The 20,234-nt window shown below is 36.8% G+C and overlaps 2 protein-coding genes across 8 annotated transcripts; one reads left to right on the top strand and one right to left on the bottom strand.

Annotated features, from left to right (window-relative positions):
- Nucleotides 1-5: 5 nt before the first annotated feature.
- Nucleotides 6-12,255, top strand: LRRC39 (leucine rich repeat containing 39). Its single transcript, XM_049809168.1, has 9 exons — nt 6-4,037; nt 4,539-4,739; nt 5,654-5,759; nt 6,848-7,004; nt 7,589-7,725; nt 9,256-9,401; nt 9,800-9,952; nt 11,020-11,159; nt 12,160-12,255. The coding sequence occupies exons 2-9, from the start codon at nt 4,615-4,617 to the stop codon at nt 12,210-12,212; spliced, it is 1,017 nt and encodes a 338-aa protein (XP_049665125.1). The 5' UTR covers nt 6-4,037; nt 4,539-4,614; the 3' UTR covers nt 12,213-12,255.
- Nucleotides 11,156-20,178, bottom strand: TRMT13 (tRNA methyltransferase 13 homolog). Of its 7 annotated transcripts, none has more exons than XM_049809163.1 (11): nt 20,044-20,178; nt 19,547-19,593; nt 19,391-19,457; nt 18,472-18,534; nt 18,274-18,343; nt 17,743-17,849; nt 16,603-16,656; nt 16,226-16,298; nt 15,453-15,527; nt 13,005-13,419; nt 11,156-12,687 (listed from the first exon to the last, which is right to left on the bottom strand). In XM_049809163.1, the coding sequence occupies exons 1-11, from the start codon at nt 20,176-20,178 to the stop codon at nt 12,489-12,491; spliced, it is 1,305 nt and encodes a 434-aa protein (XP_049665120.1). In that variant the 3' UTR covers nt 11,156-12,488. The 7 variants fall into 7 exon arrangements, with proteins under 7 accessions (XP_049665120.1, XP_049665115.1, XP_049665116.1 ...); XM_049809158.1 differs by having other exon boundaries at nt 16,603-16,770; XM_049809166.1 differs by lacking the exon at nt 11,156-12,687 and having other exon boundaries at nt 13,023-13,150; nt 13,276-13,419; nt 16,603-16,770.
- Nucleotides 20,179-20,234: the final 56 nt, after the last annotated feature.

The raw sequence follows: 20,234 nt of genomic DNA on the forward strand, positions 1-20,234 counted from the left end.
GGCCGTATTTATTCAGATGCTTACTGGTAACATTTTACTGATAACTATCAGGGCCTTCATACTCTTAGAATATCCTGTACTTTGATACGCTGGAAGTAGTTGCAGTCCCTAAATACTTTCCAGTTATTTTTGTTTCTTATAGAAAGCATCTGTCTGTTTAAAAAAAAAAAAAAAAAAAAGAAAAAAAGAGTATCTCATTTGTTATTCTGTCATCAGGTAAGCCTGACAGTAAGCAGAATGTGTTCTAAAAGCTTTCATTGTATTATTGATGTTCAGATACTAGAATTTGACAGATGAATCAGATACAACAAAGAATTAACATTAAAAAAAAAAATACTACATGAGATAAGGACTTTTTAAACTCAGATGCAAGGCACAGAATGAATAGGTTCAAGTTAATGCCTTCAGAACAGACAACAGTTATGTGGCTTTAAGGTAAACTAAACAGATAAGGATTGCAGTGGTTATTTAACAGGAGATATGAAGAAAACCGTTGGATATAAATACCTTCTAGAAACATAAGTTGCAAATAGACACAAGAAAAGACAGTTACATGGCCGTAAAAATCAATTTGTGAGGCACAAAATGGACATTTTCTCCTTCTTTAGATATATCAAAAACTGCTTCTACAGGAGCATTCTCCAAAATTGTAGACCAAAGTTGTCTATTGCATTTAGCTGTGAAGATAGAAGATAGAAGCTACCAGAGGTAGTCTCTGCTATCCTTGATGCTGAGACTGAGCAAGAGGAAAGCTGGTAATGTAGGGGAGGGAGCATGGGAGCATACATTTAAGGTGCTATTTATATTTCTATTGTGGTATAAGGGTCTTTTATATATAGGTCATTTTTTGCAAAGTTTGAGTAATAGATCGTGCTTATCACTTATTTCATTTTTATCAGATTTATTTATTCCTAATAAAAAAAATTAAAGCCACAAAGAACTGCAGTAATATTGTTTTTATTTGTGAATTTTATGCAGGCAATCCTGTACAGGTGACTCAAACTTCCATTTCTTCTTATCTTAAAGAACCTACTGCACTCAAGACTACCAAAAGAACACAGCCTAATGGCTACTTTCCTACAAGTATATTGTTGTGGTAAGGGCTTAGTCTAAATAGTATATTTTTTTAATCTGATGACCGTGAGGAAAATAAATTCAGGAAGTGTATGATAGAAAGCATTAAAGTGATTTTTTAAATATTTGAGACAGAATAATTTTGCTCACACAAGGTGCCTGAAATTTTTTTGTGTCTCAAAACTCCAATAAAAGGGAAAGTTGGTGTGTTTTTTTTCCTAGCTCTACTTACCTGTCTCTTTTAAGGAAGAGAAAATTAAGTAGTGATTAGGTTTTCAGTTACGACTATTTTAGATCAAGAAAAAACATTGATTAAAAAACACTGTGGGGATTTGAATATATACCAGAAATGAAAGAAGAAATACCAAAGAACCCGTTGGATCATTTTTGCTTTTGCATAACTTAAACAGCTTAGAAGATTGAAAGCTAAAGCAGTTAATGTCTTTAAAAAGGTATTGGTGTTCAGGTTTTTAGTTGGTCATGAACTAGAGAAGGGTTTTTTGGTTATAAAGTTCTATGTGGTAATGCTAGAATCCAAGGCCAATAGGAAAAACTATTTCCACCGAAAGAGGGTTATAACCAAATGAATGATATTTTTAAAATTTCATCTTCACATTTTATACTCCAGTGCAAGAATTGGTTAGAGTTATCCAGTTTTATGGCTTCTATCTCAAATAGTGACCTGTGATCGTTGCTCTCTGGCTCTTTCCATTTGGTTGAAGAAAAAATTCTGACAGAGTTGTTCTCCTTTTATCTTCTCCAAGGGCTCTTTGAAGAAATAGAATGTTAAATTGGAAGCATGAAAAGGGGTGAGTAATAACCCCTCTGCACATCGTGATAAAAGATTACTTTTCTTTCTGGACTTTGAGAATTTACACTAAAATTCTTCAACAAGAATTTTTCAGCATGGACAAAAGTAATGTGTGATGTAATTAGTGATGTAATACTTTTTCTAGTATAATTAGTCAATGTTGCTGTTTAATAGCACTTTGAAGCTCAGTTATCTTGCAGAGAAACATTACTAGAGTAAAGCAAGTAATTGTCATTTTGAATTCAAAACTAGCTTATTTTTCATTGTGGAGCATAACAAGTACTCCTTTGTTCTTTTTGTTCACAATTTGTAACTTTTGTTAATATGAATGTGGGAGTTTATGGGAGTCCAGTCATGTTCAGCAAACTGGGAAGACATTAAGGGTGGTGAATGCTTGGGGGTTTTGCAGAAGTGCCTCATGTGATACCTTCTATTCTCAGCATAGGTTAAAATTAGAACTAGACTGACATTGCATTGGAGTCTGGGTGAGAGTTCTAAATGGTTTTGGTAGTGCAGACAAGCTTCATAATTTCTCTGCTGTTGCCCAGAAAGCAATGAGTCACAGAAAACCCTTGAAAACACCAAATAATTGAGGTAAGTTGTTGTTATACTCTTTCAGATACTCGGAGGTGAAGTTGCTAGGAGATCTGATTACTTGGGAGTAAATTTGCAGTTGTTTTACAGCCACGCTTGGCAATTCAATTCTGAATTCTTGGCTGTGATGGCATGATTATTATGGGTTTTATTCTGCTGACAAATAATAAGATCTAAGAACAAGAAGCTTTTGATGGTAGTTCTGTAAGCTTTACTAAAAATAAGTATTGTTTTGACTGTATAGTCCGATACTGGTTTTAGTAGTACAAGTATTAACAAATGTCTCTTTTCTGCACAATTTTTATAAAAAGATTGCTAGTTTTCTACCCAAAAAGGGTAGAAAAAAAAAATCTCAAAACAGCAAGAAATGATAGATCAGGTAAATCACTTAATCACACTAGATGCTTGATCCAGAAAAATAAGGCAGTTTAAATTGAACGACTAATCAGAGAAAAAACCCTCATGTCTTAGTCATTACTGTTGTATATTTGGATGAGGAATGGGAAAGGTAATTACTGCAAAGACCACTGAAAGAGAAGTTAATCCTTCAAACTAGTAACTGTGATCACATTTATGGGGAGTGGGGGAAGAGGATACAATCCTCTCTTTACAGGAAGAAATTCAGTCCCTCTTTAGGAACCCAAATGTCAGACTGCATGTGCCGCAATATGGTTGCCATTTGCATCACCTGTCAAATCCTGCCATTTTTCCTTAAAAACCAGAACAGTTAAGAATCCTTAACGTTAATGTATTGGACTAGATTCTTCTTTATTAAAGCATTATAATTTGATTTTTATGCTGTCTTTACAACAGGAAGTAATCCTGACAATTTACATTTCTTACTATTTGCCTATATATTTTTTTAAGTGATTTCAGTATTGTCAGGCTTTACAAATAACTATGTTGGCAAAAGACATGGTAAACATAAAATAGAATGATTGACAGTTTGAACACAAAAATGTTCACTAAGCAATTGTGACTTATCCATGCCACACAATATTATAATAGAATAAATATGATAGAAAAGATTGCTCTAAAAGACAGACCTGCAGCAATTACTGTAGGGAAATAAATGTATGAAAAGATCTGAAATTCCACTTTTGTTGTTATCTACCTGCTTGTTTGGAAGAAAGTTATCCTCCCTTTTTTTAGTTTGAATGGCTATGTCAGACATTTTTCTTACTCGTCCCTGCAAGTATGAGTAAAAGTTTGAAAGGGAACATCAGAGTAGACTGCTTCTGCCATGAAGTTTAGCCCTCCAAGCTTATCTTAATATCAGTATCTTGGCTCCAGTTTATTTCCAAAAAAACCTTTCCCAAATGACTACAACAATGGCAAGAAGAATGCTTTTTAGAGGGATGCACTGATTAGGATGACTGAGTATCCATCCTACTTTGCTGCTTTTCAGGAAAATATGTATTATCTCACTACGGAATAGATGACTTCAAAACTTTAGGCTGAATTTTATTTTTTTTTTTTATAATGTGGATCCTGACCCTCAGCAGGGCTACAAGAAGATTCAAAGAGAGATCTGAAGTTAGAAAGCTTTTTCTTAAAGGTAATGCATTACTAACTGTAAAATATATTATAATGAGTTAAACTATGAAGAAGATGAATGCAAATAAAGTATACCAATTTATTTCCAGCAACAGTTCAGTTTCTCTAAAGTGCAAAAATCCTTTAGTTACAAGTTTTTATACCAGGTAGCTGCCAGGATGCAACTACCAGGATTTAACTGCCTTAAATTGCAAGTAACAGCTTAATTTCTTCCTGGGAAAGGAATGAATGCTCATATCTGCATTTAATAATTCTGGTCAGTACTTAGCCTACCATTGTAAGGATCTGAGGGAAGCAGTTGTTCACTGACTAAGAATGCAAAGAGGTTGCAAGAATACCACTTCTTATTATAAGAAAATTTAACTAGGTGCAATTACCTGTTTTCATAAAAAGAAAGCAGTTGGTAAAATTCTGTCAGTTCTACACCTAAACTAAATTTAATAATATAATCAAGTGGGTATTGCAGTATTTTAGTTTTCACGTCACTGTCTCCATCCGGTAGCTGATGCATGTGCTGATGCATTGAGCCTGAAATTCACAGTCTGATTCCTGTGACTGAATCTGAACATGTAAGGATCATGACTGAAACTGCAGTTTGCATTGGAACATTCACTGCTGTGAAGACACTTTGGGAAGTGAGAATACACAAGATAAATGAAGAATTACAGAAAGAAAAGGAATTCAGACAGAGGTCTGCAGGAAGGTAGGTAAACTGTAGATTTTTAAGTATGTGAAAAGCTAGACCATATGTTACATTTCAGAAGACTACAATTGGTCTTTTCAAACTCATCCAGAGTCTAGTTCTTCAGTCATTACTCCAGAAGAATTCCCACTGGTTAGAATGTAGCAATATGGTCAGGTCAAACCAAGAATTGTGTTCTGCGATAAAAATATTAGCATATATACTAAAGCCCCTAAATTCAGATATTAAAATCCTCTCCTGTGTGGATATTCTAACCAGGGGTGATTTAATTTGTTATGCTTTCTTCTCAATGGAGGCATTAACAGGGTCACTTCATCTTCTATCTGGCCAGCAATTTCATGAAATGTGAAGAGATTTAGCATTCTATTTTTGGAACTCTTCCTAATTTGTCAGATGTCTTTGAAATGGAATAACAAATTCAAAAGTTACTAATGGAAAATAGAAGCAGGAAGAAAGAGAATTAGCCTAACTTTCATAATGCTTGTTCAAATCCCCTTTGGAAATCAAGCTGAAAGAAACCCTAGCTGATTGACCTTGTTTGATTGAACTTACACTTGGTGGAAGTGAAGGCTTTCTTTTTGGGAGACTGCTTCAAAATTAATGGCTTTGGAACTTAATTCCACATGACTTTCTGTTGCCCTGCTGCAACATGATGAAAGTGAATGAAGTTGTGTCTTCCTTCTGACTGTAAATTTGAAGAACTGTAAAATAGAATTCCTATAAATTACCTCAGCCAAACTTTACTTTATGTTCTAGTCTTCACTCAAATTGATAGTATACTTAGCATCCAGATATAATAAATATTGTTTGACATCTAAAAAGGCTACTGTCTCTTTATTCCAAAAAATACAATGGATAGTAATTATTGCCTGTATTCATGGTTGCACCACTGACAGATCTTCTTTTGCTTGTAGGCTACTGCTTGTCTGGGAGGAGAGAGCCACTTTAGCAAAGCTCAAAGAAAAAGTCATTAATGAAGATGGAAGAGCAATTTTAAGGATAGAGGAAGAAGAATGGAAGGTAGTGTTGATAGGAATGAATGTTGCTTAGGTTGAATGACTGGTGCATTAGAAAACTACTATTTACAACTTTGCACTCACAGTTGTACTATTTTTAATTTCTGAAGTGCTTACGGTGTGCTTTGCTAACAATGAATTGAGACACACTGTTGTGAGCACGTAAAAGCAAGCTGATTTTTTTAGTCCTGAATTTTAAGCATTACTGTGCAAGAACATAGCCCAAAAGGCTTTTCTGCATTAGAAATTATTTACACTGCAAATTATGAGTTTAATTATATAAATTGTCATTTAACATTAACACACCAGAACTACTGAAATGTATCGATGTGAAAACCCTCTGTGTTTAGGTGTATGAAAATATTTCTCTCTGCTGCTTACTTTCCAAGAGTGAAAATGAGCCAGTAGATTCCCTGAATACTATTCTTGTTTCTAATGAATGGGGGAGAAGCAGCTAACTGTAGAATCAATGACAGAGTGGAAGCTGTCTGTTCTGAGCCACACAGAAATGCAGATGCCAGTTCCTATGAAGTGATGAGAATTAGACTGTGTTGAGGCCAGTGAGAGACTGACAGCCACAGCCAGAACACTCTGGTGGTCCATATGCCAGTGTTCCTTGTTCAGAACTCAAGGCATACAGACACTGTAGTTTTACTACCCCTCAGCTCTTCTACTCTCAACTGCTCACTGTTTTTCTTAACAGATTAGGAAATACAATTTAGATCAGCATTTAAATACAAAAAGCTATTTAGACCAGTTTCATCTTCAGTTATATTGGCTTTGTTTTAAAAAAAAGGGCAGCAAACAAAAGCAAGCCTGAGGCTTTTTAAGCAGTTACAGTAGTGCAGGTATCTAAATCCTGGGAGCAAAAAGTGGGTAGGTTAAATCTGTGGTCAGAATGACCCACACTGATGATGTTCATTTCAGGATGTTACAGTATAGCTTAAGAAGAAGGAAAGTTTTCTTTTTTTTTTCCTCTTTTTTTTTTTTCAGTCATAAGATTGTTACTGTTTCAAATAAAACTTCTACCTAAGCCTGTATTCTTATTGTATACTAAGCTGAATCTCTTCTGGTTTATATTTCTTGTCTCAGACACTACCTTCGTGCTTATTGAAACTAGTCCATCTCCAGGAATGGCAGCTTCATAGAACTGGTTTGCAGAAAATTCCTCAGTTCATTGGGAGATTTCACAATCTTGTTGTTCTGGATCTGTCCCGGAACTCAATTGAAAGTGTACCTAAAGAAATCGGTGAGCTGTGCTTTCTTTTATTTTAAGCTGCTTTTCAAAGAAAATTAATCTTACACAAACATGACATTTTTGTGCACTTTGCCTGTCTTAAAAATCATATTGGGTAGTTAGCAAACAGACAATTTAAATCTGTCAGTGAGATAGAGATCTTAAAACCCTGGATTCCCTATAAATTTTTAAAAATGGCCAGATGGAGCAGACACATCTTTATGAAAGCTCCCCATGAGAAAAAAACTTGTAAGCACAGCAGATACTAGACTTCAGAATGCAGCTAGAAAAGTGATATTGAAAAACACGCTTCATGTTCTCAGTCCACAGCATGAGTAACCTATGTTCATAAGTTGGGTTTTTTGTGAGTTTTTGGAGATTTTTTTGTAGCACTCAACTAGAGTGCAGTTCTGTACTAAAGAGTCCTAAGTCCTACTATTTGAATTTCAGTGATATTTTTTTTTTTTTTTTTTTTTTTTTTAGTAAGAACACAGAGCACTTGCATAACAGTATAAGGATAACACAAAACAAGTAATATTGTATTGCCAGTACAATGAACGTGAACATTTATCCTTTCTCATTTGTGCTCTCTGCAGGCCAGCTGACTAGCCTCCAAGAGCTGCTTCTCAGTTACAATAGAATAAAGTTTGTTCCTAAGGAAATAAGTAACTGTGTCAGTCTGGAAAAATTGGAACTGGCTGTCAACAGGAGTATCTGTGATCTTCCTCCTCAGGTTTTGACAGACTGTTTTGTTTTGTTTAATGCATATTTTGAATTTATCCAAGCCCAGTTATCATTAAGTGTTGCACTCCATGTTTTCAGATTTGCTTTGATATTCTGATTTCACAACTACTCCACAGAAACACATACGTGAACAGTATTTACATGACTAGTCAAACTGCAGCCACATGAGAAGGACATACATATACCTGAGTAGTTGAAGGAGACAATCTTTATTTTGTCCAGATAAATGACTTGGTAGTGCATAAAGGACAGTGATACACTTGATGTTAATTTGTTTAGGCTGAAGGTCTTTACTGATTTACCCCACTGAGGATCTGACACCTTAGCAGAGAAGTTCCCTTTTATAGCTAAGAATACAAATTCATACCATGTACCAGGACACAACTGTAAGCATCTTTACCAGAGCTACTAGCTATGAAAAGCATTTGTGTGATTTATACAACTGCCTCTGCACCGAGTTGAATGAATGTTCTGAGCTGTTGAAAGCAATTAAGAGAGAATAAAAACAACTGCTCACCTACTATTGACCTTTAATTTGGACTGACCCAAACATGAAAGAGACCTGCATCTCTAACTATTAGTCTCTTAGAGATGACAAGTATGTAACCATATTTACTTGTTATAATCTATTTTAAAAAAACAGTAATGGCAATAACAACAGCAATCAGTGCCTTGCAAAATTAAGTGAGTCCAAAGAGTAATACCTAACAACAGATCTTCAAATGAAAAGATATGGTATTAATCAGAATCCAGAATTTATAAAATCTATGTGGATACAGGTTACATGGTATAATGTAGAGTGATAGCTTTTAAATTAACAGCTTATAGCAAATACATAGTTCTGTCCTATTGAGACTATGGTGAAGTGAACACTGTGAAGCTTTGGTTATGTGTACTTGAGTGGCATTCAGTGTTTAGACATTGGACCAGATTTGCAATAAATCATCTTTGCATCACTTGAACATTGTAAAAGCACCTGCAGGCATGATTCATCAAAGGACTTAGATGTTGCAATACTGAGTGATGCTATGTTTAATTTTTAGAGTATCTTGCCATAGTCATAGACTTCATGACATGGAAGGTGTCTAGGTTCACTCTGAGATACAGTCTATGCAATGTGATCCATAAAGATCTAAATTTTGACTAATGAAAAATGGCATATTGCATGGAGTATGAAATACTAAGGACAGTGGTGTCTCAAAAATCCTTTTCTTCTCAAGGCTTGGGGTATATCTGTATTGTAGTCATGGCATTTAACTTCTCAGCAGTTAGGGCACTTACTACCAGGTGGGAGATCAAGTTCTTCTGCCTGATCAGTTTCAAACCTGCCTCCCTTTCAGGGGAGAACTGTAATTGTTAGGTAATATCAGCTAATGTAACTCAAACTATTCCGTGTTTATTAACTCTGCAATATGTTGTAATGTTTTTAAATTGTTTCTTTTTTTCAGTCAACATTATTACAGCACTGGTATAATGGAACAGCTATACAAACTTGCATTAAATCTCCCTTTCTTTTCAGCTGAGTGATTTAAAGAAGCTTTCACACATAGATTTGTGCATGAATCAGTTTACTACCATCCCTTCAGCTCTTCTCAACATGCCAAATCTAGAATGGTTGGATATGGGGGGAAATAAACTCCAGGAGCTTCCTGATGCAATTGACAGGTAAATGAGGATTAAAGCTCACATCTTAGTCTCAATTCCATTGCATTGAAATTCTAATTATTAAATCCTACTTAAAAAGATTATTTTAATGTTAATCTCACTACAAACTTACTTAATATTTATCAGCTCTAATGTGATATTTTGAACGAGCCGAAATAATCCATTCAATAAACAACAAACAATAAATTCAGTATCAACTATGAAGTATTTCTCACCAATGACATTTTCAACCAAAGGTTAGGTGATCATCATGGATATGGGGTTTCCTTTGAGTACTGTTGTATTCTTTATGAAAGTCCTTTATGTGGCTGTAAAAATTAATCAATTACTTTATATTAATGATTGATAAGATTAATTTTCTAAATCTTGAATTGATTGTGCAAATACCTATTTTACAGAATGGAAAATCTCCACACTTTATGGCTCCAAAGGAATGAGATAAACTCTTTGCCAGAAACTATTAGTAATATGAAAAATCTTAGTACTCTTGTTCTTAGCAACAACAAACTTAAGGATATTCCAACTTGTATGAAGGACATGACAAATCTGAGGTAAGAAAAAGCAACAGAAATATAAATAAAAATACTAAAAGATAAGTTTTAAAGCCTCCCTTGAGTTGTATATCAGAGTGATACTAAGGAAGTGGAAAAGAGAAGACGTCCACAGTTGTACAGATGGACACAATACCATATAAATCAGATTCACAACAGTTGGGGATCTGGTCAAGAAAGCTTTGTGTAGCACAACTCATTTAAAGAAATAAGCTATGATAGTTACAGTCCCAAATGAAAAAGGAGACTGTAATACATTTTCTCATTTTCAAAAAATCCAAATGCCCACTTCTAACTGGCCTTTTGTATCACTCTCTAAAGCCAAGAGCTAGGAGGAAAAATATGTGACAAGCATAAAAATGACAAAAAAAGTAGAACTTTGGCAATGAGAAGTCAAGCATTCAGGATTAAACAAAAAGGATTAGGTATAAGGATATGGATGAAACTCTCCTGTACTTGATTTGAAAAATAAAAAAGAATGAATGTAAATTTTTAATTGGTAGAATTGGAAATACTATTTTGTATATTGTGACAGAAACTTTCCTGTTGTTTGCATTTTCACTTGAATTACTGGATGCTGGCCATTTTAGAGAAAGAATGCCAGTCTAAATAAATCACATCTAACCCAGTAAGACAATTCCTGTTTTCAGATGTTTTGAAAGCAGCAGCAACTCTTTAAACAAGTATATACAACCATAGGTCCAGGGATGAATGAAGAACAGGAGACAGGGCTAGCTATTACCTTGCAAAGCTGGGAGGATGCAGGCATTTGCATTCTAGTTCTTATCCACTCATCTGCTTGTGATATAGTAAGGCTTAAAACCTAAAGACAAAACGATAAGGACTGCAATGTTTTCTCCCACCACAATAAGCTACTGTTATTATAAGGCATCTTCTGAGCTTAGTTTACTTAATGCCACTAATATAGTGGTGAGTTTAGTAAAAGAAAAGACTTATTTTATTTTGCTCAAAATACTGTTTGAGGAATCTTAATTCAGTTTCAAAAAAGAGTTGTTCTCTCTGGACAAAACCTATTGCAAGAGTAACCTTTTCTGGTGAATTGTCAGATTTGTCAACTTCAGAGACAACCCACTGGAGTTAGAGGTAACACTCCCTCCATGCAAGAATACAGAAGAAGAGGAGCAACAGGAAATGTTTGGCATTGAATTCATGCACATGTATATCCAGGAGTCACTCAAGAAAACAGGTATGGTTTTTTTATTAATTCTAATCTCTCTGGAATAGAGCGAGGAAGGGAAGGATAAAATGGATAAAAGAAAGCTAGGATACATATGCAAAGGAAACATGAATAATCTTCTTAATAAATGAGTAACATTTTCCAAAAATCTGTAAACAGATTTTTACTGAGGGCAGGGGTGCTTATATCAGGAGTTGGTCTTCACATGAACAGCGTATATTCTGCTAGAAACATACTGGAACCATGGAATATTGGAATAAAGCCTGAGTTATCCAGGCTGTAGGTAACTGGAAGCTGATGACTGTCTCTTGTATTTGCAATTTAATCAAAGTTTACACAGTGTGGGTCTTCCAGCACTGTTTGTCTCATGAAGCTCAAATTTCCCTGATTTTGCATGTTGTCCAGATGGGGACTACCAAAGAAGGATGTAAGGGAGAGATGCCTAACATTTTTTAGCAATGAAGTATCAACATCTGATAAACAGATGTTTCTCATAACTTGTTTTTCCTGACAAAAAATCCAGTCACTTAAACAAAACACCCCCACGATTTCATTCCATTTCTAAATCACTATGACAAAAATAAATGCTGTTAGTAGTCTCAAAAGTAACAGCTTAAAGGTTGCAGTGAGACCAAAATAAGCACTTCTGAACATATGTGCAGGTGGCAGATGCTACTTGTAGAGACAACTTCATTGCAGATATAAAATGTTCTCTCTGATCTTCATTCTATATACTATCAAGGCTTAAAAAAAATGACTGAAATACTCTTGATTTAGAACACTAAGACAGCTTTTTTCTTATCAAGATTTCATGAATGAATGATCAAATTAGCAAAAATATATCAAGATGACAGTTTACAAATAAGTTTTCTTCCTTAACAGATTCCCCTAGCCACATGGGCTGAGAAAAAGTACCTAGGCCTACTTAGAGGAAATACAAAGCTATCCTGAACTTCAAAGTGAAAATAAAGTATCTTAATCGCTCTTATTTTAACCCACTGTCTTTCAGGAAATCTGCAAAGCTGTACTTCTGGTCCTTCTATCATGAATGCTAATGAATAAAGAATGTAACTGTGAATGGAAGAAACCATCAAGTATACTTCTTCCTAGCAAAGAGACATACAACAAGTTTCAAATATTCTTAGGGATTTTATTTTTCTACTCATGAGAACTGGTTTGCATATTTGTAATTCCCAGTGAAACTGGGAAACAAAAGACCTTTTCCTGGGTACAGGGAAGACTAAACCAGTTTTTTTCTAAGCAATGAATTAGCTTTTTAAAGAAAATCCATATAAGTTTTATAGGGTTTTTTCCTACCAATTCCAAATCTATCTCCTGTCATACATGAGTTGGCTCTGGTATCAAAGATGGACTTGGGACAGCTGTCAACAGGACATTCTCCAAGGACACAGCAGACTCTATATAATACTGTAGCACAGCCTTGTATCCTCGTTGTTGTAAATATTCAATCCGTCCATGATCAATCAGCCGTTTACAGAGGCAACCTATCTCCTTTCGTTCTTCAACAGTAAGTATCCTAGTTCCATAAAAAGGAGGAAAAGAACGAACAACATGTGTCAGAACAGTTTTGTTAACTAACATTAGTAGTTAAGCTTAGAAAAACTACTGAAATCACTAAGTTCATTTCAATTCAAGCAAGCATGACTGTTTAAAAACTTTTAAACATATGTACACGAAAATTGTATTTTTAAAGTAGAATATTTCTATAAATTTAGTAATTAAAACATTTCTGTAAAATGAGTAATTCTGACAACTCAAAACAATTTCATATACCACTATACATAATTTTACTTTTCTGCAGGAGTCTGTTTGCTAGAAAAAAAATTTACATACCCTTGTAAAGTATCAGAACCACTCTCTGTCTTGCTGAATGTTTGCTCATGTTCTTCTGTGTCATTAGTTTGATCTTCACTTTCTTCACTTGTATAGGCTTTGGTTGTGGTTTCTTGCAGGCCACAAGTGGCCCAGCTACTCATTCTCTGAAAATAATGAAATTCTACTGGTCCAAGTCCTACTGATTTAAAGAACTCTCTGCCTACATAGTGTGTCCAGTCACACTTGTGATGGCAACACAGTGCAATAACAATTCCAGCTACAGGCTTACTCTCTTCTTTGTTGCCTTCGTTATCAGCAGAATTATTAGAAGCCACCTCTGTCATATCAGTCCTAGAGCGTTTTGGTGCAGGCTGCTCATTTTCTCCATCACAGCAAGCTGTATAACTTTCAACCAAGCATCTCAAAGCAAGATCTGGGAAAAAACAGATATACCCCCCAAAAATTAGCGATGAACACCATGCCTTATTTATACAGGCTCTGCTGTGGTTGGGAATGTACTTCCCACAAAGAAGAATAAAAGTATATATCGCAAACTAAGGCAAAAAGCAATTTTAAGGATAACTAGAAATTACAAACATGGTTTGAAAACATGAAAACCCTAAATGCTAGATGAATATTATAAGACCTCTGGAGCTACTAAGGGCTTATCCTCTTGAATATTTGTTCTACACAAGGGAATCTGAAACACTTTTGTTAACAAACTGGTGTATTGTAGGAGGATCTACTCCCTGTAAAACATGCAAGTATTTGCTCTAAAAGTTTAATATCTAGGACACGATCTATTTAATATGTAGATGTACTTCCTAAATGCTTAACTGTGTCATCTTTGTAACAGTACCTATATAGGTGTCATATCTGAGAGTAAAGAGTGTATTAGTTTAAAATTATCAGGACAGAAACATATTCTCTTGTTTGCTTGGGATGCATATTCAGATAGCCAATACAAATTTAGAAAGAAAAATATTTCAGAGTAGAGGCAATGGTGTTAAAAAAACCCAAAACACTACAAATACATGACCCATGCCACCATACACTATTCTTTGTTCTACTCTATAAAAAACAAGAAAGGTTTTACTTGCACCTATTATCCATTTACTATTCCACTGGTAGATATTTAGAATGTAATTGCTACATTCACCAACAAAGGGTTAGAGGGCAAGAAAAGCTTAAAAGGACAGTTTGGAAGATCAGTCCATTCAGACTGTAAGATTTAGTATCCTAACTTTCTGCAGTTATGTATTGGTTTTGTGTGGCAAGGTTTTGGTAGCAGGGGTTTACAGGGGTGGGTTCTGTGAGAAGCTGCTGGAAGCTTCCCCTATGTCCAACAGAGCTAATGCCAGCCGACTTTAAGACGGACCCACCGCCAGCCAAGGCCGAGCCAATCAGCAACAGTGGTAGCACCTTTGTGATAATGTATTTCAGAAGGAAAAAAAGTTGAAGTGGACACAGAAACAGCAGCCAGAGAGGGGAGTGAGAACATGTAACAGGAACAACCCTGCAGACACCAAGATCAGTGAAGAAGGAGGGGGAGGAGGTGCACTGGAGCAGAGATTCCCCTGCAGTCTGTGGTGAAGATCATGGTGAGATGGGTTGTTCCCCTGCAGTCCAGGGAGGTCCACGGTGGAGCAGATATCCACCTGCAGCCTGGGAAGGACCCCATGCCGGAACAAGTGGGTACTCGAAGGAGGCTGTGACCCAATGGGAAGCCTGCGCTGGAGCAGGCTCCTGGCAGGACCTGTGGATCTGTGGAGAGAGGATCCCATGCTGGAGCAGGTTTTCTGGCAGGACTTGTGACCCCCTGGGGGACCCACACTGGAGCAGGTTTTCTGGCAGGACTTGTGACCCCCTGGGGGACCCATGCTGGAGCAGTGTGCTCCTGAAGGAATGCACACTGTGGAAGGGACCCATGCTGGAGCAGTTTGTGAAGAACTGCAGCCCGTGGGAAGGGCCCACGTTGGAGAAGTTCATGGAGGACTGTCTCCTGTGGGAGGGACCCCAAGATGGAGCAGGGGAAGAGTGTGAGGAGTCCTCCCCCTGAGGAGGAAGGAGCAGCAGAGACAATGTGTGACATAGTGACTGCAAACCCCATTCCCTGTCCCCCCGCAGCACTCGGGGAGGGCGGGGCTAGGTAGAGAATCCAGGAGTGAAGCTGTGCCTGGGAAGAAGGGAGGGGTGGAGGGAAGGTGTTTTGAGATTTGGTTTCATTTCTCATTACCCTACTCTGGCTGATTGGCAATAAATTTTCCCTAAGTCGAGTCTGTTTAGTCTGTAACAGTAATTGGTGAGTGATCTCTCCCTGTCCTCGACCCATGAGCCCTTTGTTTTATTTCCTCTTCCCCGTCCAGTGGGGGTTGGGGGGGAGGAGAGTGATAGAATGGCTTTGGTGGGCACCTGGCATCTAGCTAGGGTTAACCCACCACAAGTTAACACATATATAATTTATACCTGTTGCAGCACCACACAAATGCTTCCCAATTCCGACTACTGGTAGTTTTTTCTTCTCCAGAACAGGTACCTTCTCTACATGGGAAAAAAACCAAAGAAAATAAAAACACACACACGCACTCCACAACAACCCCAGAACATCTATTACTGTAGTTGGGGCAATATTTTTTCTGATAATATATTATTTCAATAATATAATTGCAGCACACTTAAAGAAATAAATATTTACTACTACAAAAAATATAGTTGTCTGTACATACAGCTATAAGCTATTAAAAGGAAATTTTCTTTTTCTAAAACAAAAGAGAATCAGATGCTGTGGCTGAGAAGCATATTTAACTATCTTAGCCTTTTTATACTGCCTACGAAATATAAATATGACATTAATAATGCATCTCCTGATGACAGGCATTCCCACAAATTCTATAGTACTGATGTGCATAGCATATCAATGATATGCAGGACTTGCTTCATTTTGCATACCTAAAACAAAAAATGTAAAGGTGTTTAATCCTGCAAGTTCTAAAAAAACCTTCAAAATGTTTGGGTATTTCTCACCTATAATGATGTCCTATAAGTATATAAAAAGCAGAACATTTTAAATCTCCATTTAATATATATGTGTGTACTTATATATCTACACACAGCATTAACATGTCCAAGCAACCACTGAGAATAATCTTCAAAACCACTTAAACTGACTTAAACTCCAGTATTTGAAATCTAAAATTAAGCCTCTATTTCAGAATTATGCAAGCCAAGAAGGAACATACTTAAACATAGATGTTGAATATCAACTTGAAGCCTTTCAAATATAGAATCCCTCCTTTTATGTTTTCCATCCACCTGTGTAAACAGAACAAGATCATTAAGTAGGGCTGGCCAGTAATAATTATAATTTTGCTCCAGGTATTAATGCCAGACTGTCTTCCTGTCATGTCAACACCTGCACATTTCCAACATTATATACCAGGATTTTTTTCTAATAAATTTACTATTGCCAAAGTATGGAACACAGACAATCACACTTTCAAAACTGTAAAATTTAAAGGCTTTATGTTATTTTTGAAGATAAAAAGCAAATACTAACAGCTTCAATGACAACAGTTTAAAAACTATACTCTGCTAATGTGACGATATCCTCTCTTACCTTGAATCTTGTAGTTGCCCTTTCCACAAGCAAAAACTGAACATTTTCAACATTCTGTAAGGCAACATCAACCCAATGAGAAAGCTTTCCTCGCCCAGCTCCAAACTCAACAAAACATCTTCCTGGACCAAGTAAATGTAATTTTTCCATGTTACCTAAAATAGAAGCCTACAAACATCAAAAGATTATTTACGAACCAAGCAAATACATACACTGCGTATTGTAATGCCTGATAGAAAAATGGTTACTTCAACAAACTGCAGAGGACTTTTTCAAGTTTTCCCTTCTATGAGGGATTAAGGAAAAGATCTTGTGTGTACAGAAGAAAGGGATTACAAATTCTGACTAGTCAGCATCACCCTGCCCTTCTTCCACTGCTCACAGAACTCCACCCAGTAGTTTTTGGAATGGATTTTTGGGATCAGGTATCCATTATAATACCTTTCTCTGCTGATTCTTGAAGTAGCCATCCAATATATGGGTAGTATATTGAATTTTCTGTGAAGCATCAGTGCTTGCAGAGCCCTTTCTCTCTGCTACAGTTACGCATTTTGTAATACATAGGAAAGTAGAGCATGGGAAGAAAGTACACGAAACGGACATTTCTCACTTTTAAATTTTTTTTCCCCAAACTTTCTATTTTGCTACAGTATGCAATCCATTTCCCTTAAAATTCCTGCTGTTTGATATCCATTAAAAAGGCAGAAGGTAAACTCAGGCTCTCCAATTATTATGCATCTTTTACATAACCAGGAAATCTAGGACCAGCTCTTACAGAAAAAGTAAAAAATTCCTTTTACTTCTTAGCAAATACAACATTTTACCTTTTGTAGCTCAGATTTATTACGAGTTAATATAACATAAGAATATATAAGTAAAAATTCAAAACACCACCACACAATTTGTAATTTATTTCAGTATCTTAATCAACTTTGTGACTTCTGTTACTAATGCTTAACAAAGTGGCCATTCAAAAGTTATATATATGCTGTTATTTGAAGAGCACAGAGTTATAAAGCATATCAGATTTCCTCTGTATGAATTGACTAGCATTATGCACACACAGTCACTCAAATTTACAACAGCAGAGTTCCACATGTTCAAAAACTTCAATAGCTATTAGTAAAGCAGTGACAATACCTGTTGTTTCAAGTGTTTGAAAGCAGATTCCCCATTCTTTGGGTCATTTAAGGCTTCTTGTAAAGCCTGGTGGGACAGTATTCGTTCCTTAAGGCAAAGTTCCAGGCCTGCATGCAAATGCAAAACTTATACCTAGAAGTTTCCAGTTTCCCAGGGTTACTGGTTTTGTAACACACAATTTACAATATTCAGACATAAGCTTGATTTGTAGTGCTAACAACATAGTGTGTTGGGAGCATAAATATATCCTCATATGTTTATAACACAGCTGCATTGTTATCTGTAATGATATTTGAGTGGGAAACAAAAAACACAAAAAGAAGGGAAATTAGCTATATGAACGTTCTCTCAATCTAGTTTATTCTTCCGAGTAAAATTTAGCTATTGGAGGATTGCCTGCATCTTGATGATAATTACTTCAGAGGTGTTTAGTGCCAAATATCTCATATTTTCAGATATCTAACAAAAAAATAACAAATATTTAATCAATTCAATTTAACACATCTTATTTTCAGTATTAAGTAAGCTCACCATTACTTGCTTTTTTCAACTTGATAATTAAGTTCTCCAGCTCTTCTTTGGATAGAGAAGAGATAGGTACCTTTTTAAGGGAAAAAAAGCACCACCCATAAATATAAGACCCTTTTATTTTTGCTAGTTCTTTAGTCATATGATAAATTGCAACATGTTATGTAGGGACTGAGCTTTAGAACAAATAAATGTACTTACTTGTTTTTCTGGTATTTCTGCTACATCTTTTAAACCTGCATTAATATCTTGAACAAAGTAGACCTTTAAAAATCAAAATAAAAGAAATCTGATTCTGTTAATTACCAGGAAGCAAAAAGCTAAATTCTTCAGTGTTTTATCATAAGGTACATAGCAATAGGAATCCACTGCAAAAGAAGATATTCCAAGTAATTTTTTTCCTATAGTCTGATCCGGAATCCCCAGCAGAAATGACTGTTCTGCCACATTTTGACAAGATTGAACATGTTCATAAGAGTTAAGCTGTCAATGCTTACTAGATTGATTCCAGAGACCATTTTAAGGTTTTCCAGGTAATACAAAAGGTGCAATACCAATCAGGCAGAAAGGCCAACAATAAAGAAGCCATCTTCTGTTTTCTAGAAACAGCTGTTGAAGACATACATCCTATTCCTTCCCTCAGCACTGGGTGCAACTGTCAGCCTAGCTTTCCATAATTCACTGCTAGCTGGAGTGAAGCAGGCAGTTGGCTAGGGCAGCAGACTGCCAGAGGCAGGAAAATGCCTAGAGCCTCCCTGCTAGTTTTGCTTTCTGAGGACAATCTCTCATCAAGCCTCTAAAATGAATGGCATTGTGAGACTGTTCTTTGAGAACGCTGTTGAGAAAAATGAATTCGGCATTTTCATTTGTAACTAAGAGAACTGAAAAGTTGTACTGAACTACACTGAGAGGGGACATAGAAGATGAGGAGACTGGAATGTGATTTCCATTTCAGCAAGTACTTATTCAGCTTCCATACTGTCCTTACTGTAGTGCTTGCTAAGACTGCTGTCCTCCAGTTCACAGCTGCTGTCAGCACAATAAATTCTCTGCAGACCTGTAACGTTTAGGGTCTTAAATCTGAGAGGGAGTAGTAGTGCTAAATTTACACTGCACTTACTGGCTTTGGCTTCTCTCTTGAATTACATTTTTTTAAATGCTTTTGTAGTTGGTCTTCATACACAGTGCTAAAATCCAAATGGAAAGAAAAGTTAAGTAGGAGCATTTATCATGTAAACTCTGACAAAGAGTAGGAAAAGCATTTACATATACTTACTGTTTTGGATCAAGAGGGCATGGAATTCTTTTTCTATCGTTTTCTTCCTAGTTACAAAACAAAAAGTTTTAGACAACACTTCAGCATGCATTCAGTGTTCCTGTTTTAGAAAAGCTGTTGAGGGACATCTGACTTTCATAAAACATCTATTCCGAGGTAGGTGGGTTAACCGGAGTGGAGAAACTAAGACGAGAATTTTATACATAAACGGATCCTAAAAGAATAAGCCTATGATGTAATGGCAGGGTGAATGCTGGGCTGAACCGACAGCCTTAGCACATCCAGGGCTCAAAGGAAGGCGCAGGGGCTGCCTCTCCTGCCCCTGCTGCGGGACCAGCTCAGGCCGACATGACACCCCCGCCCCCCCCCCGGGGGACCGCCGGGGGATCCGCCTGCCCCAGCCCCTCCCAGAGACGCCGGGGCTCCCCTAAGGCCAGGAGCCCATCCTCCCCAGCCGGAGAAGGGAGCCTGCTACTCCACCCGGCGAGGCCCGGTACCTCCTGCTGCCCATGCTCTCCGCAAAAGCGCCTCCCAGAAGCCGGGATCATCTTGCAGAAGCGCTTCTTCCTCTCCACGAAGTAGGCACATCGCCCTGGAACTGGAGACCCTCGCCCCGGCTCCGCCGCCGCCATTTCCTTCCCAGGACCCCCTGCGGTCACCGCCTCGCCTCCATCTTGAGGCTCCTCCT

Source organism: Accipiter gentilis, chromosome 8 (assembly GCF_929443795.1).
Source record: "Accipiter gentilis chromosome 8, bAccGen1.1, whole genome shotgun sequence".
In the NCBI taxonomy this organism is placed as follows: domain Eukaryota; kingdom Metazoa; phylum Chordata; class Aves; order Accipitriformes; family Accipitridae; genus Astur; species Astur gentilis.

Coding starts and splice junctions, on each gene's coding strand:
- TRMT13 (XM_049809158.1), bottom strand. CDS start 20,178: ATGGCGGCGGCGGAGCCGGGGCGAGGGTCTCCAGTTCCAGGGCGATGT. Junction 19,594..20,043: donor GAGAGCATGGGCAGCAGGAG/GTACCGGGCCTC, acceptor TTTTGTAACTAG/GAAGAAAACGATAGAAAAAG. Junction 16,299..16,602: donor GGGCAACTACAAGATTCAAG/GTAAGAGAGGAT, acceptor CTGTTTACACAG/GTGGATGGAAAACATAAAAG.
- LRRC39 (XM_049809168.1), top strand. CDS start 4,615: ATGACTGAAACTGCAGTTTGCATTGGAACATTCACTGCTGTGAAGACA. Junction 7,005..7,588: donor AAGTGTACCTAAAGAAATCG/GTGAGCTGTGCT, acceptor TGCTCTCTGCAG/GCCAGCTGACTAGCCTCCAA. Junction 7,726..9,255: donor TCTGTGATCTTCCTCCTCAG/GTTTTGACAGAC, acceptor CTTTCTTTTCAG/CTGAGTGATTTAAAGAAGCT.